Source organism: Chionomys nivalis, chromosome 1 (assembly GCF_950005125.1).
Source record: "Chionomys nivalis chromosome 1, mChiNiv1.1, whole genome shotgun sequence".
NCBI classification, from domain to species: domain Eukaryota; kingdom Metazoa; phylum Chordata; class Mammalia; order Rodentia; family Cricetidae; genus Chionomys; species Chionomys nivalis.
This window is the reverse complement of record NC_080086.1, coordinates 162,154,121-162,170,865: the sequence shown is the minus strand read 5'-3', so window position 1 is coordinate 162,170,865 and position 16,745 is coordinate 162,154,121. Positions and strand designations below refer to the sequence as shown.

Here is a 16,745-nt window from a genome sequence, read left to right as displayed (position 1 = left end):
AATTAAATCAAGACCAGATAAACAAATTAAATAGACCTATAACTGCTAAAGAAACAGAAACTGCTATCAAAAGTCTCCCAACCAAAAAAAAAAAAAAAAAAAAACAAAGCCCAGGGCCAGGGCCAGATGGTTTCAGTGCAGAATTCTATGAGATTCTCAAAGAACTAATATCAATACTCCTCAAATGGTTCCACACAGTCAAAAAAGAAGAAACATTACCAAACTCTTTTTATGAGGCTACAATTACCCTGATACCCAAACCACAGAAAGACATTACTAAGAAAGAGAATTACAAGCCGGGCGGTGGTGGCGCACGCCTTTAATCCCAGCACTTGGGAGGCAGAGGCAGGCGGATCTCTGTGAGTTCGAGACCAGCCTGGTCTACAGAGCTAGTTCCAGGACAGGCTCCAAAGCTACAGAGAAACCCTGTCTCGAAAAACCAAAAAAAAAAAAAAAAAAAAAAAAGAAAAAAAAAAAAAAAGAAAGAGAATTACAGACCAATCTCACTCATGAACATTGTTGCAAAAATACTCAATAAAATACTGGCAAACTGAATCCAAGAACACATCAGAAAAATCATCCACCATGATCGAATCAGCTTCATCTCAGAGATACAAGGGTGATTCAACATACAAAAATCTGTCAATGTAATCTGCCATATAAAGAAACTGAAAAAAAAAAAAGGAAGGAACAAAAGTAGGATTATAACACTCATGGCCACTTCAGTCTGAGGGCAAACTAGGACTTGAGGCAGATTTATATAGGTCAGAATCAAATGTTGAAGAGATTTGATGGGAGGCCAAACAGTCATCACTTAATTCTTTCTGTGATAGAAGCTATTTATAGTTTTGATAGAAGGTTGTAAGACTGTCAACTGGTTTTAGAAGTATTAATCTGACATTAACATGTAGAATGAATTTAAAAATAGGTCAGAAGTAAATAAATTACCAAGAAATTATTTTAATAAATAGAATACACAGTTCATTTCTGTGGGAACCACAGTGGTACAATAGGAGCGGAGAATATCTGACTAAAACTAAGACTAGAAATCACTCTTTGCAATATATGATCAAGAGAAAAAGGAGTCAGAAGTTAAATTACACTTTAATTCAATGTTTTGTAGTTTGAGCCAATTGCTTTGGAAAACTCTGAATGAAGTTTTAGCTGAACTAGAGTCTACTCTGCCTCTGAGAATCAGGAGTGTGTGGGTGGCACAATGTATTTTTTGTATCAGAAAAACTGCATCAACTACATGGTCTTCTGGCTAAAAGAACACAGCATGTTTGTTTTCAGGATGGCTACAGTGCAGCCATCTTTGCAGGTTGCGTGGAAGTTAGGAAGTAAGAAATTGGCATGTAAGGTTTTTCCTGATGGGTGATTTGCTATTGTTATTGCAGAGATCCTGGATGGGAAGTTGTTCTCTATGACTCTCTGCATGGATGCAACTCAGCACTGGGGCAAGCACTATGATGTCCACAATCTGTATGGCTACTCCATGGCCATTGCCACAGCAGAGTGAGTCCATTATTATTATAAACTTATATGTCATCAAATTATGGATCTGAAAGTAGCCTAGAGACTCACATGTAGTATTTGTGAGAAGTTGAAATAAAAGGTAAAATTGGGGGAGGGAGGTCCTGGGCAGACGGCTTAGATGTTAAGAACATGTACTGTTGTCCTAGAGGACCTGAATTTGGTTCCCTGCACCCATGTTGGGTTACTCACAACTGCCTGTAACTACAGTTCCAGGGAATCTGATGCCCTCTTCTGGTCCTCTCTAGCACCTGCACTTAATGTGCACACACCCAATGTGTACAGGTACACACATACATACACTTAAAGCTGACACAAATATTTAAAAAATATGGTCATCATTACTGAGTGAATTAAGAAACTGGTGTGTAGAGAATAAGAAATCTAGTAAGTATTTGCAGAATATATAAAAATGAAATAACAAATAAATGAATAGAAAAATCAAAGAAAACTTTTAAGAAATGTATCCAAGAAAAATATCTAAAAGGCCCTCTACTTATACATTTTATCTTTCTACATAGTGTAAAAATAAAAGATATAGAGGGCTAAGTAGCTTGTACATATCCATGCGCATTAGGGATTTAGGTTACACCCAAAAGCCTTCTACTTTACCTTTGCCTGAAATTAAATTCTATAATGATGAAAATGTAGTGATAATATGTTCTTTCTGGAACAGCGACAGCAAGAAACTAGCCCAAGAACACATTCACTGATTAGCAAAGTAGCAGGTATAATTTTAGTCATTTTGAAAGAAATGGCAAATTTCCACGGTAAATGTTTCTTCAGTGAAGGAAATGACCCCAGGGCTTTACCTGCTAGGCAAGTGCTCTACCATCAAACTACAAATCCAGCCCTGCAGGTTGTTTTTTTTTTATATAGTTATGTGCACACATGCAGACCTTTAACTTAAAATTATTTAATGTAGTTGGTTTCAAAAGTACACAATTTATGTTTAATGTTAAGGCATTTTTCTTGTGAAATTATTACCCACTTTTTTTTTCTGCATAAAACTTTCAAAAGTAGCGTTGCGAAGTCCACTTTGGTTTTGTCTCTGAGGTCCTGTGAGAGAATGACTAATATACCCTTACTTCTGATAAGTTTCGCTCTTTTTTATATATATATAAAATTCTTACACCTCTAGTTTTCAACCTTTCCAAGGCCGCTTTTGAAGTTGTTGGAAATTAAGAGGTTAATGATATGTATATAAACCAAGCGAAGCAAAACATGAATGAGTGTCGCGGTCCAAACTGCTTCTAAACAGCACCTCTAACCCATTTTGGAGAAAAGGAGTGGAGAGGAATGAGGCGTTTGTGTTTTATATTCTTGCTATTGTTATTCTGAGACCAGCTGAGCTCCCCACTGATTTCTCGATATCCGTCCCTTCCTAGAGCCGTGAAGACCGTGTTCCCAGACAAGAGAAGCTTCATCCTCACGCGGTCTACCTTTGCGGGATCTGGCAAGTTTGCAGCCCACTGGTTAGGAGACAACACTGCCACCTGGAAGGACCTTCAGTGGTCCATTCCAGGCATGCTTGAGTTCAGCCTTTTCGGTATCCCAATGGTGAGTCTCTGTCCCAAGCTATGTTTTGACTCTCAGTCCCTATGAAGCTTTCTGCTGATAAGTTTTCATACTATAAATCCTGCCGTGGCTTAAGTTTTATGTCCATTCTTCATCACCATCACCGTGGCCCTGATACCACAACATCATTATCTGAATGGCCGGATGGGAATAGAAAGTGCAACCCTGATAGCTCCTGAAATACTGTTAATGTGTAATGTACAAGGCTGCACCAATCCTCTAGTCTACGTCAGATGCATACATGCATGGAGTGCACCTATGTAACTAGTTCCCATGTATGCATACGTAGAACACATCTATGTAGCTAGTTCCCAGGTGAAGAAATAGCCCTGTATCACTAGATGGGCTTTGCATTACTTAGTCAAATTCAATAGGCACACTCACTGAGCTCTTCCTATGTTCAAGGTGCTAAGTTAAGCAGAATGGCACACAGTAACAAAATACGGAGACGTAAAAGTAAACAAATAATTATGGCAGTGATTATTTGGATAAACATCCATAGAGCTGTACATGTTAATCATTAGGACAGATTCTGAGAAAAAAGCTTTATTAATTTGATATAAGAGACAGAGAGAGTCAGGTAAAAATAAATCAAAAGCCTCATATTTAGAAAGATGGTGCTTAAGTTGAACTGTGTAATCTGGCTAATGAGGGGAGAAGCTCATTTTAAGACCACGAAATAAACACAAGCAAAAGGAGCACAAAGAGGGTGACAGATGGGCCTCTGAGATGGGGTGAAACTGGAGCGGAAGGTTGTCTGGAAGGGTGGATCGGAACCAGGTTTCAAGGGCTGGTAGGCAGGCTAGAGAGGAAGCCGTGGGAGTTTGGTGACGTGAGTGGCGTGATCAGAGTGGGACTTTACAAACACATGTGGTATAATATTGGTATTGCCAGATACTGTCCATAAAACGTTATAGTGCTCAGTTTAACAAGATGAAGAGGTTATGGCAGGAAAGGAGCCATCTAGCAGCGGTGTGGACATAGGCTCTCTGCTGATTTGACCAGGCCACGTTAGCCTTCTGGGTAGAAGATCTGAACAAGGTTCAGTTAGGAAGGTCCTGGTGGAAGAAGTCTGATAAACACGCTGTCCACGTATTACAGGTAGGGGCCGATATATGTGGCTTCGCCGAGGACACCTCTGAGGAGCTCTGCAGGCGCTGGATGCAGCTGGGGGCGTTTTATCCATTTTCCCGGAATCACAATGGCCAGGGCTATAAGGTAAGTCAATTGGGAAGTATAATCAACGTACACTGGCTACGCATTAGGACTGGATCTGTTTGTATCCCCGCCATAAAATCTGCAGAGCCAGCTTCATAATATCCTTCATGTATACTGATTTAGGACCTGCTTGCCATTAACGGGGACCTGTTGATCATAAAATGTCTCAATGTCTCAGTCTCTCACTTATTGTCGCCACTGACACACACACACACACACACACACACATATATAATTCTGGATGTTTAAATAATAACATTAAGAGTCAGCCTGATTAGGATGCACAGCTCGTCATTTAAGTAAACAGTTTAGAATTCAAGATTCTACCTGGATGTGGTCACACAACTTTTGGGGAGGCGCGAGCAGGAGGATTAGGAGATAGATACCTTGCCTGGGTTACCTAGCAAACATGACTTTAAAAATCCCTAATTGAGAAGTGCAGATAGATTCCATGTTATGTAGAATACTTCCAGGGGTCACACAGCAGCACCAAGCAGGAAGTCTCCCCTTTCAAGGCAGCAGGAGGGAAGTGCTGTGCACTAGAAGGTTAGATGCTGGGAAGTTGACGACGATCACACCACTAAAACAAAAATGGAAATTGTTGATGGAGCAGCGGGCTGTGTCCCACCACCCCAGCTCCCACATGGCTAGCTTATGCCCCAAAATAATTACACGGAAACTGTATTCTTTTAAACACTGCTTGGCCCATTAGTTTTAACCTCTTATTGGCTAGCTCTTACATATTGATCTAACCCATTTCTAATATTCTGTGTAGCACCACGAGCTGGCTTACCAGGAAAGATCTTAACCTGCGTCTGTCTGGAGTGGGAAAATCATGGCGACTGACTGACTCGGCTTCTTTCTCCCAGCATTTTGTTCTGTTTACTCCGCCTACCTAATTTTCTGTCCTATCAAAGGGCCAAGGCAGTCTCTTTATTTAACCAATGAAATTAACACAAAACAAAAGACTCTCCCCTATCAGGAAATCTCAGAAATCTCAAAATAAAAATGGAAATTATGGGACTCTGTGAGGTTTATAAAACTTGTGTGCACTCTACCTGCTTTACTTGTTTTTGTAGTGAGAACGAAGATGGGGAAACCATTCAAAATTGTGTAAGATAACCTCTCAATGGGACCATTCTAACGCAAGAACGAGGCAGGCTAAGTTGTAAATTGCATGGCAACTTGCTCGATGTCATGGTTCTACCCTCCAGCTGTGCTACTCTCAGGCCATGTGCAACCAAGGCCCTGGATCATGTCTCATGAAACCCTGGGCTATGCTGCAAGGCATCTGAGGTCGTCTTGGGTATGCACAGCTATTCCATAGTGAACCCACAACTGCAAATCTTTCTTTCCATTTAGGACCAGGATCCTGCCTCTTTTGGAGACAATTCCTTGCTGTTGACTTCATCTAGGCACTACCTTAACATCCGATACACTCTGCTGCCTTACCTGTACACTCTTTTCTACCGTGCGCACAGCCGGGGAGACACCGTGGCTAGGCCCCTTGTGCATGAGTAAGTCCTCCCAACGTTCCGTTAATGCAAACTTGGTGATGTTGACTCATAGCAGATAATAGCAAACTTTTGTTAATGCAAACTTGGTGATTTTGATTAATAGCAGAAAATAGCAGAGTAAAATATAAGGCCATCCAAGCAAGGTTTTCAGGTGTGTGTGCACACACGTGTGTGTTGTAGAACAACCTCAAGGCTTTTCATATACTGGGCAAGGAATCTACCACTTAGCTACCCCTCCCTTCTCTTTAGCTTAATTTTAAGCATCTGAGAAGGCTTTGATGGTCTCTCTGTGCTATATATATATACTATGATGCTAGGACTCTGTTGAGTCTCTAGGAATGTGTCTACACTTTAAAAACAAGCAAGAATCTCATAAGTGATCCTTAAAACCCAATTCCTTTTATTCGCCAGCCACTTGGCAGCACTGATTTAGCTCAGGATGCAGTTTCTTGGGAACCTTTGCTTGTTAAGATATTGCTGACTCTCACGTTTGGCCGATGAGAACCTTAGACACGTATATGCACTCATAATCACTTCCAGGGTAAAAATTTCACCTCCTGGAATCACTTGTTTAAAAGCAGATATCCTAACGTAGAAAAACTTAAATATTTTATGTTTTCTGGTATGCTTTTGATCTGGTGTGGTTCTTTCATTTTGCTGTGCTGTGGGACAGGCTGAGACTGAGAAGTGGACCTCAAGCTTTGAGCATGGTCCACAAGTTCTTTACCACTAAGCCTTACAGCCAGTCCTTCTGAACACATTTTTTTTTTTTGGTTCTTTCACAATAGGGTTTCCTCTGTGTAGCCCTGGCTGTCTTGGAACCTGCTTTGTAGACCAGGCGGGCCTTGAACTCACAGAGGTTCGCCTCTCACTGCCTCCCAAGTGCTGAGATTATAGGCATGTGACACCACATTTTATTTTAAGACCAGATCTGTTAATTCTCTTGAGTGGGCCTGGAGCTTTCTGTAAAGCTCAGGCAGGACTTGAAGCTACGATTTTTTCTGATATCTACATATCTGAGATTGCCGGCATTGTGCCACTAGGACCAGCCCCAGATCTTCCTTGACAATAAGTTAAAGTCATAATAATTTGTAGGTTATTTTATTTATCTTCCAAAGGGAGATACAGCAAACAACAGTAAAGTCAGCCTAGCGTAAATACTGAAATAGAAACTTCTCTGTCACCTGTAGGAAGCTACATGTGGTGGGACACAGATCTACACGAGATGGAAGGAGGTGGGGTAGAGTAGGTATCCCACAGTGACTGGGTGTTTTCGGGATGGCCTGTATGCTTTGGTTGGACTTGGAGAGAGATTCCAGGAGTACTGGTCTACTTCTCTCTGACCTATCTCTTTGCTCTCTAGGTTCTATGAGGACAGCAATACGTGGGGCATACACCAGCAATTTCTGTGGGGACCAGGACTCCTCATCACTCCTGTTCTGGATGAGGCAAGTGTTCTCACAGAGGCAGGCAGGCAGCCTCTGCTTCTGTTCCTGCTCCTTCCTCCCCAAATCTTCTCTCCCCTCTATTGCAAAAATCTGTGGTTGGGCCAATAAGAAAGGGTATCCAAAGGCATTTTGTAGTAACGTATCTGATTTATGTTTTCTTCTTTAGAGGCCTCTTTTTATAGACAACTTCTCAACCAGTGTAAAAGCACAAACTGGTCCCTTAGATTTGGGAATGAGCCTCTGGCTCATCGGGTCATTATAACCGACTATTATTGCTCTGAGATGTGGAACCAGGATGAAACAGAGATCAGCACTCTCTCTAAAGTCAAAGTGATCAGGGTTGATGATCTTTGCCAGTTAGGTGAGAAGGCTAGGAGAGTTATTGCATAGGCTTCCCAACTTTAAAGGTAGGAATCATAACAGCATCTAACGTATGAGCTACAGAGATAACTCAATGAGATAATCCACAGAAAGCTGGAATTGCCCCCCCCCAGTGTATTTCACCATCCTTTTTATTATTTCTAATTATAATTGCTGCTATTTGTGATCCTCCAGCCCCAGATTGCCAGGCTATAGTTTTCCTGTCTGTCCTAGGAGAAAGGCATAGTTCAACAACAGAGAAAACGAGACTACACTTACCTTCTCTGAATACAGCTGGGAAGTCCCCTATGCTAAGACATCTATTTCATGTCATCAGAGGCTGAGTCATGAGGATAATATTTTTTAAATTTAATTTTAGGGTGCAGTAAAAGTGAAAGCCTATGTACCTGATGCCGTCTGGTATGACTATGAGACCGTAAGTAGCTGGAAATTTTCTTAAACTCACAACTACAGCCGCAGCTGTGTAGAGAGGTGCCCCTCTGGAGCTGAGAACTCCCATTTCTGCACAAAAGAGTATCTCTGTAGTGTTTTCTGTAACTTCACAGCAGAGTCTGAGTAGAGCAAGCTTAGAATGTAACACACATGCACTTTGTGCAGTAATAAGGTAAAGACTCAAAGGGCTTCTCATGAGCAAGCGTTACAGAGACTGATGGGTGATTTGAGCCTGGCCCCAAATCAGATGACTTGCTCAGAAGTGTCAGCTCACAAAATGTCCATCAAATGGCAAAACTGCTTTACAAACCCTGAACTGACCTACAGTTTGAGCTCCTTTTGTTGGATTGTCTGGGTAGAGAGTAGTTCAGCTAGATGGAAAAGAGATAGCCGTGTGGAGAACTCAGCATGATGTGGGCCCTGGAAGCTCACATACTATGAGGCCAATGTGTGTGATTTATCTACCTGCCTCAGGGGGCACAACTGACTTGGAGAAAGCAAAGCGTTGAGATGGAACTTCCTGGAGATAAAATTGGACTTCACCTTCGAGGAGGCTACATCTTCCCCACACAACAGCCAAGCACAACCACAACAGCAAGGTAGAGCACCGGATGTCTTTAAGCGGGTGCATGGCTGACAAAGGGGAGCATTCCTGCGATGGTCTGTTGACCAGACTGTGGGTGGGAAAGGTGCCGGAGTGGGGTACACCCCCTTGAGCTTCACTTGACCTTTCCTCTAGAAGTTTATGACCTAGAGCTGCACCCTGACTGCTTTGATTTTAATCTACTCCCTCCCCCAACTTTCTGAACGTGTCAGAACATGCTGAAAGCTAGAATTCTCAGCTTTGCTGGTTTCCCCGTGCATGCTCAGCTTTCTCACTGAAAGCCTCATGTCTGGGGACGACTATGCTGGGCAAGCCTGGTCACATGGTTCCCTCCCTGCTTTGACCTGTGTGTCTGTCAGTGGCTCTCTGCTCTTGACTCACGAATTCTCATTATAACCTTCACTTCTTCCAGCCTTCACCCTTGCTTCCATCCCTCCCACAGAGCTGTTTCCTTTTTGTGACTAAGGAAAACCCAGCTGCTAGGTCAAGGTTAGCATCTAAACCATCACATACACCTGCTGGGAGAGGGAAAAACAATTTATTTCAGCAGAGTGATACTGGCATATCAGCCACTTCAGGATAGCAGGACAGGTCTCATGTTCAGGAGTAGTTGACCAACCTATGATGGACTCCAGGTTGTTTTGTGTATGTGTGTGTTTATTTGGTTACAGCTTAGTGTTTCTTCTTGCGGGGGTGGAGTGGGGGTGGTAGTGGCCTTATTTATTTATTGTTTTGATTTGGGGAGATATTGTAGCTGTATTGGGTTTTTGTTTGTTTTTGAGAAAGAATTTAAAGTTGAGTGGGTGGTGGGAGAGGATCTGGAAGGACTTGAGAGAGAATATGATTAAAGTATATTTAAATCTTAAAATTGTTTCAAATTATACACCACACACACACACACACACAGCCACCCACCAATGTCTCAGATTTTTTTCTCACATGCCATTGACTCCAGTTGTAGACTCCATGTGCACTCCACTGAAGAGCTGCATGTTTCTGTCACGTGTCCCAGAGAGTATTAGATTATTAGATTTTAATATCCTGGGAGTTCTTAGAGTTCTGTGAAGCTGTGTTTTCCATTGAAATCAACTTATTATCTGAAAATTTCAAATTACTGACATTTTTAAAGGTAAATACAAAGACTCCTGTTTTCTCCTTCTCTATTTGCTTGCCATCAGTCTGTTTTGGCCACTCCTTACCTTCCTAAAATGAGCGTACTGACCTGTTGCTGCTCTGCTTGAAATCTTTTTTTTTTAATTTTTTTTTTTGTTGTTGAAAAAATTTCCACCTCTCCCATTTCCCTCCCCCTGCTCAACTCCTCTCCCCCTCCCTCCACTCCATTCCCCCTCCCTCTCGAGTCTGAAGAACAGTCCGGATTCCCTGCCCTGTGGGAAGTCCAAGGTCCTCCCCCCTTCATCCAGGTCCAGGAAGGTGGGGCTGATCTATTGGGAGCTCACCAAGGCCAGCTGGACTGGGACTGAATAAGCATAGGCTAAAACCGGACTCTCTGAACATGGCGGACAATGAAGGCTGATGAGAAGCCTGCTTAAAATCTTGACTCCATGTTTAGAAACAGCAGCCTGACTTACCATCGCCTTGAGCAGTAGTTTTGCTGGGGTGCCTTCAGCACTCAGGCCTGCCCTGGACAAAGGTTGCAATTCTTGTTCTCTTGCAGTCACCTGTCTTAATGCATTTAGGATTCTCATGTGGTACCCTTTGCAAAAGACTATGCGTCTTTGGAAAACGCTTTATCACCAAGCTACATCCACTCTCCATGTCCAGCTACTTTCTCAAAGGTCCCAGCTAAAATCAGATATTATCTCCAACTCTTCCAGCAGAGTGATGGTTACCACTTTCTAATTCCTGGTGATATATATGCCTTTCTCTCAAGACAAAATGACAAGTCATCAAATAAGGAAAGTGGCCATTCTCTATATGACCCTACTGTATATTTTTGTTTTCTCAGAAAGTATGTCTTTTTCCTAGCGCTTGACACTTCTCAGGGTATGGACTCTAAACACCTAGCCATAGCACTATTGTGGAAGAGTTCTCCCTCTTAATCTACCTTCAAAATGATACTTTCAGTCACAGTTTTTAAATTATTTTTATTGCACTATACATTTTTCTCTGCTTCCCTTCCATCTCCCCCCTCCCACTCACACAGGAGAACTTTTCTTTTTCACCTTCCTATGTATGTTCCATGTATGTCTCTCTTAGGGTTCTCTTTGTTGTCTAGGTTATCTGGGTTTGTGGACTGTAGGCTGGTTTTTCTTTGCTTTATGTCTAAAAGCCACTTATGAGTGAGTAAATATTATATTTGTCTTTCTGGGTCTGGGTTACCTCACTCAAGATGTGTTTGTCTAGATCCATCAATTTGCCTGCAAATTTCATGATGTTATTATTTTTTACCGCTGAGTAATATTCCATTGTGTAAATGTATCACATTTTTAATCCATCCTTTGGTTGAGGGGGTATCTAGGTTGTTTCCAGGTTCTAGCTATTATGGATAATGCTGCTATGAACAGAGTCGAGCACATGTCCTTGTAGTATGATTGAACATCCTTTGGGTATATACCCAAAAGTGGTATTGCTGGGTCTTGAAGTAGATTAGTTCTCAATTTTCTGAGAAATCGTCATACTGATTTCCAAAGTTGCTGTATAAGTTTGTAATCCCATCAGCAATGGAAGAGTGTTCCCTTTACCCTACATCCTTTGCAGCATAAGCTATTTTTAGTGTTTTTGATCATGGAAAATCTGACAGATATAAGATGGAGTCTCAGAGTTATTTTGATTTGCATTTCTCTGATGTCAGCCATGTATTTATTGTAGCTGTTGATTCTATCTCTCACATTCTTACCTCCTTCATGTGTACTTATTGTTAAGCTTTAGAGTATTTTCATCCCATATTGATACTAGAGAGAGAAAGGCCTGCCAATCTTGCCCTTATATTAGAGAGAGAATAGAGCATCTGCTGCTAGTAACCTTTCCTGATTGAAAATGGATACAATTGTTTGGCAAATTCTTTGAGCCCTAAGGATTTGGGTCTTGTGCTTCTGTTCCCTACAGCCGAAAGAACCCTCTTGGTCTTCTTGTTGCCCTGAATGAAAGCAAAGAAGCAAGAGGAGAGCTGTTCTGGGATGATGGGGAGTCAAAGGGTGAGTGCTGCAAGAGGGTGTGGCCATTGTAGGACTGAGTTTCTGACTCTGTCCCTTCACCCCTGCTGGCCATTTAGCTGTGTATGAGATCTCACCTGGCATCTTAGAGCATCCTGCCAGAGAAATCATCTGCTTCTGGTTGAAAGTAGAGCTTCCATATAGCACATAAGTCCCCTGTCTGTGTCTGTACCATCAAAAGAAATTAAACAGTGTGTCACAGAGATGCTGGGCATCTCCTGTCCACTGTGGCCCTGTCTGTACTAGTGAGGATCTGGAAGCAGCCAAACTGTCTGAAGAGTTGTTATTGACAGGTCTATTGCAGTGTTCTTCAGTCATGAGAAGAAAGAACAGTCAGATTTTAGGAGAGGAGATGAAGCTCATCTTCTGTGAGCATAGGCCAGGCTGATATCTCTTTTTTCTTTCAGATACTGTGGCCAACAACATTTACCTCTTCAGTGAATTTTCTGTCACCCAAGTGAGTGCATATTTTATGAATATTGTGTATGACTTTTTTTCTTAAGATGACTATATATGTCCTACTATGTGTATCTAATTGTATTTATTTAAATATCAGCATTTATGTGGGTGAATATACTATTTATGACTTAATTCATAATAATTACATCAGCTATATTGATCAAGGTGTCAACAGTAAAAGAAAATGAGATATTGTTGTAAAGGATAATTCTCTAATAAGTCTGTCTGTTTCCTCATTACACTCCATTGGCATTATAAAAAATAAATTTGTGTGCCCATTAGCACATATTAGAACTTTGGGGAAGGTTGAGTGTGTAGTTTAGGATGGGGATTTGGGGAGCTGGGGAAACCAAGTGTTTATAATTTGTTCATCATTATACTTGATGTGTTTCAGAACCAATTGAATGTGGCAATTTCAAGTGCAAACTACAAGGATCCCAATAACTTAGCATTCCAGGAAATTAAAATCTTTGGGACGGAGGCAATTTACAATGTTAGAGTGAAACAGAATGGTGTCCTTAGTCCAATGTCTCCACAAATCGCTTACAATTCAGACCTGAAGGTAAGAATTCATCTTGGGAGGGTGACTTTCACGAACCTCCATGGTGACTTATTATCACTTCTTGCTAAGATTACATGGGTTGTTGAAGAAACAGAGCCATCTGAGGCTGACAGTGATGTTGGAGTATGGAAAAAGAAGGTAAAAATGTAGAGACATTCTGCCGGGCGGTGGTGGCGCACGCCTTTAATCCCAGCACTCGGGAGGCAGAGACAGGCGGATCTCTGTGAGTTCGAGACCAGCCTGGTCTACAAGAGCTAGTTCCAGGACAGACTCCAAAACCACAGAGAAACCCTGTCTCAAAAAACCAAAAAAAAAAAAAAATGTAGAGACATTCTGAGGCACCATGGGTCCAGTTTTTCCATCCTCATTTTTTCACTGTCAGTGATTGTTTTTCTTTAACTGGATATGGGGACAAGGTCCAAGAGATGGGATCTGAAAGTTGATGGTTTGTACTCTAAGTTGAAAGTAGAGATAGAGAGCTTATGAATAAAATGTTTTAAGTGCTTTTGTTTATTTAATGTTTAATGTTTCTTTTCATTGTTAACCTCTGTTGAGAAGAGTATATGACTCTAACATACATTTGCAGCAAATAGTTTATGGAGATGATGGTGTTGCTAGCTAACTTAGATGGTGACTAGAAAGTGGGATTCTGGCAGATGTGATGAGATCCAGCCTTTCTGTAAGATTTGTATTCAATTCCTCTTCCTCCGCACTCTGAGGGACATTTTCCAGTCAGGTCTCAGAACTTATACTGAGGAGCCTCGTGGAATTGGAACTGCTCAATAAGCACAGTTTTAGGATCTTTCGAATTAGGGAAATGAGTCCACTAAATGGCCTATTGATGATATTTTTGTCATCACACTCTGTGCAGAAGAACATGTATTATGAAGTTACAAATAACGGATTATGTCCTTGATTATATCTGGGGCAAAGTGTAAGACATCTGGAAGATGCATTGGTGAAAATAATCTTTGTTCTTGATGAAAATAAGATAGTTAACACATCACCAAAGAACTCTTTATTCTTTGAATCAGAGTGGTCAGAGATACAATTCACATACATGAAAATAGATGAAAGAATGAAGAAGTGTAAATCCACATTGGTAAGATATTTGCATTGGTCTTATTTAATACTCAAGGCTTAATGCAGTAGTTGGGATCAACTTTGGAGAAGGCATGGATAGAACAGGACCTTGAAAGACAGAGTTTCATGGAGATTGAGAGATGGCTCAGCAGTTAATAGCACGGACTACTCTTCGGGAGGTCTCAGGTTTGAATCTTAGCACACACATGTTGGCTCACAAACATCTGTAACTGCAAAACGAACAGAACCAATGCCACTTCTGACCTCTCTGGCTACACACATAATGCACACATATACGTTCAGGTGAAACACACATGCACAGGAAATAAGCCTGGATTCATCAGATTTATGTGACAAGAAGTCTGAGATGGCAAACAGATTGGAGTTTTTCTTTTTCTGTAATTAGATGTTCAAAGTTGAGAACTTGCTGAAGTTGATTAAGAGGTTGAACTTCATTAGAGCAAAGATCTGGCTTGTCTAACGAGTAGAAGTGCTTGCTTGGATTAGTCACAATGTCCTAATTCTAGAAGAAATAAAAAAAGGAAACAAAATAAGCAAGAAAAAGAAAGTTGTAAAAAGAGGAAGTCAGAGTTAAGCTGATGGGGCAGGCCCTTCTAGCAAGAAAGAAACCCAGGCCCGTAATGAACACAAATTTACTTTCCTGGCTATGAATAAGCTACAGTCATTAAAATTTCAGATAATAATTAGAAAAATCTGAGAGTTGAACCTGAAATATCAAAAAGGAAGATCACATTTCATATTAATAAGACAGCTGGTAGTGTGCTCGGAAAGAGCCTTATTTTCCTAGAGAGCATTTGTCTTGGTGACGCTCTCCAACTTAAACTATTCTTGACAGGCCAAATGGTTCAGGCATCTTACGTTATCAGTCATTAACTCCATGCCTGACTAAGGTATCATTCACATTAAGAAGCAGTTTTGGGTCAGAGAAACTTGTCATATTTGAGAGGATCTCTGGCACCCAATTAAGGAAGTCATATTCAGTTCTCTAAGGTCCTGACAATGACCTTTGAATCAAGGCCTTCTTGGAGTCGGTAGTGCAGGGTGGGGATTGAGGGACAGGAAAGCCAGGGCAGTGTCCACTGGAAGGACACTGAGAACAGGACGGTGACACCTAGAAAGTGACAGAATGCTCCAGATACGTGGATGCATTAGTCGTGCAGGTGCTGTGTAAGAAACTTCAAATAAAAGAACGTGAAAATTAGAATGGAATGCTGCAGTTAAAAGCAAATACAATATATGTAGCTTCAAATGTGGGTTTCTGACCTCAGGAAATCATGAGACTGGGTGTTGTAAATGAAAGTTTATATAGTGATATATATATAAATTTTCACACTTTCTGACAAAATAAACAGGGCTCAAATGGTTCAGGGGAGGGATGAAAAAATGTGATCATAATTTTTTTTCTTGGTCTTCCTACAATTGTAAGAAGTAAGTTTTGATACAATACTGGTGTTTTCCTTTTGCCACAATCTCTTATTCCATACATAAAATTGTACAATTGAAACTGTAATGTATTCTTTAAATTGTTAAAAGCAGAGCATAAGGCTAGACTGAGAATGACATTTATACTTAGTTAACATAAAAAGGTTTAGATCTGACAAGACCTTTGTCCTGAGGATGAATTTGCTTTCCTTCAGGTTGCCACCATCACAGATATTCATCTCGTGTTGGGAGAAGCATATACAGTGGAGTGGGACTTTATGAAGGACCAGGAGAAGATAGACTGCTATCCAGATGAGCAGGGGGCTTCTGAGGCCAACTGCATTGCCCGTGGCTGCATCTGGGAGGTGAGTGTGCTGAGGACGTTCATGGTAACTGGAAACTCTTGAAATGCAACCTACAATGTCTTTAGCCCAGACCGAGATACACATATTTATTAAAATCCATGGAAAAAAGGCTCTAGATGAGGCTGATTTAAATTGAGGAGGGAAGAAGGTAAGAAGGGGGTGTTTACTGTGTTGTTTGTACTTGAGGAATTTAGAGTCATGCTTAGTTTAATTGTTATAGGCATGAGTAAATGAAGTGATGGCTTCCTCCATATAAATTGACTTTTCTCATTTATTTGGTAACTCCATATCTCTGCTGATGTAGAATATTGACTTTCTTTTCAGGAATCCAGCTCTTCTGGGGTCCCGTATTGCTACTTTGCCAATGAGCTATACTCAGTCAGCAATGTTCAGTATGCCCCAAATGAGGCTACAGCCGACATCTCCCTGAAGGCTTCTCCATTTACCAATGCCTTCCCTTCTACCCCTGTGGATCAACTGCAAGTGCGAGTGATCTACCACAAGAATGACATGCTGCAGTTTAAGGTAAGCACAGTGTATGCAGTCAGGTGTGGGCAGGGTCTTTCCAGGTCCATCGCCCTTCACAATCGTGTGTTACAGCATTCCAAAACCAAGTTTTTTTTTTTTTTAGTAAAATACTCTAGAACAGCATTGTCATGAAGAGAACAATGAAATGACTGGTAGAGTAGCAAAACCTCTAATTTCGAATTCGAGAGAATCAATGTGTCTAAAGGAATGTTTGGGAGAACAAAACATGAGGAGGGTGCAGAGGAGGCTACTAGGAAGTTTGGGCAGCTGTGGATGAGTTTGCTCTAGAAATAATAAGGGAGGCTGGGAATAGCAGATGTTTTTGAGACCTTGAGACCATCTTGGTCATTCATATCAGCTACAAGAAGGAGATGCCTGAGGAATGACCATCGTGTTCCTAGGTTTCGTGTCTGTGTATGGA

At 41.2% G+C, this 16,745-nt stretch overlaps 1 protein-coding gene across 1 annotated transcript in view; it reads left to right on the top strand.

The window, feature by feature from the left end:
• The window catches only part of Mgam (maltase-glucoamylase), a 142,216-nt gene that overhangs the window by 29,287 nt on the left and 96,184 nt on the right, over nucleotides 1-16,745 (top strand). Inside the window, exons 14-25 of the mRNA XM_057761536.1 lie at nucleotides 1,398-1,515; nucleotides 2,922-3,093; nucleotides 4,213-4,329; nucleotides 5,692-5,846; nucleotides 7,210-7,294; nucleotides 8,034-8,090; nucleotides 8,582-8,706; nucleotides 11,778-11,866; nucleotides 12,292-12,341; nucleotides 12,738-12,905; nucleotides 15,647-15,796; nucleotides 16,121-16,321. Of these exons, the coding sequence (XP_057617519.1) occupies nucleotides 1,398-1,515; nucleotides 2,922-3,093; nucleotides 4,213-4,329; nucleotides 5,692-5,846; nucleotides 7,210-7,294; nucleotides 8,034-8,090; nucleotides 8,582-8,706; nucleotides 11,778-11,866; nucleotides 12,292-12,341; nucleotides 12,738-12,905; nucleotides 15,647-15,796; nucleotides 16,121-16,321 (1,487 nt within the window). The remainder of the gene's footprint in view (nucleotides 1-1,397; nucleotides 1,516-2,921; nucleotides 3,094-4,212; nucleotides 4,330-5,691; nucleotides 5,847-7,209; nucleotides 7,295-8,033; nucleotides 8,091-8,581; nucleotides 8,707-11,777; nucleotides 11,867-12,291; nucleotides 12,342-12,737; nucleotides 12,906-15,646; nucleotides 15,797-16,120; nucleotides 16,322-16,745) is intronic.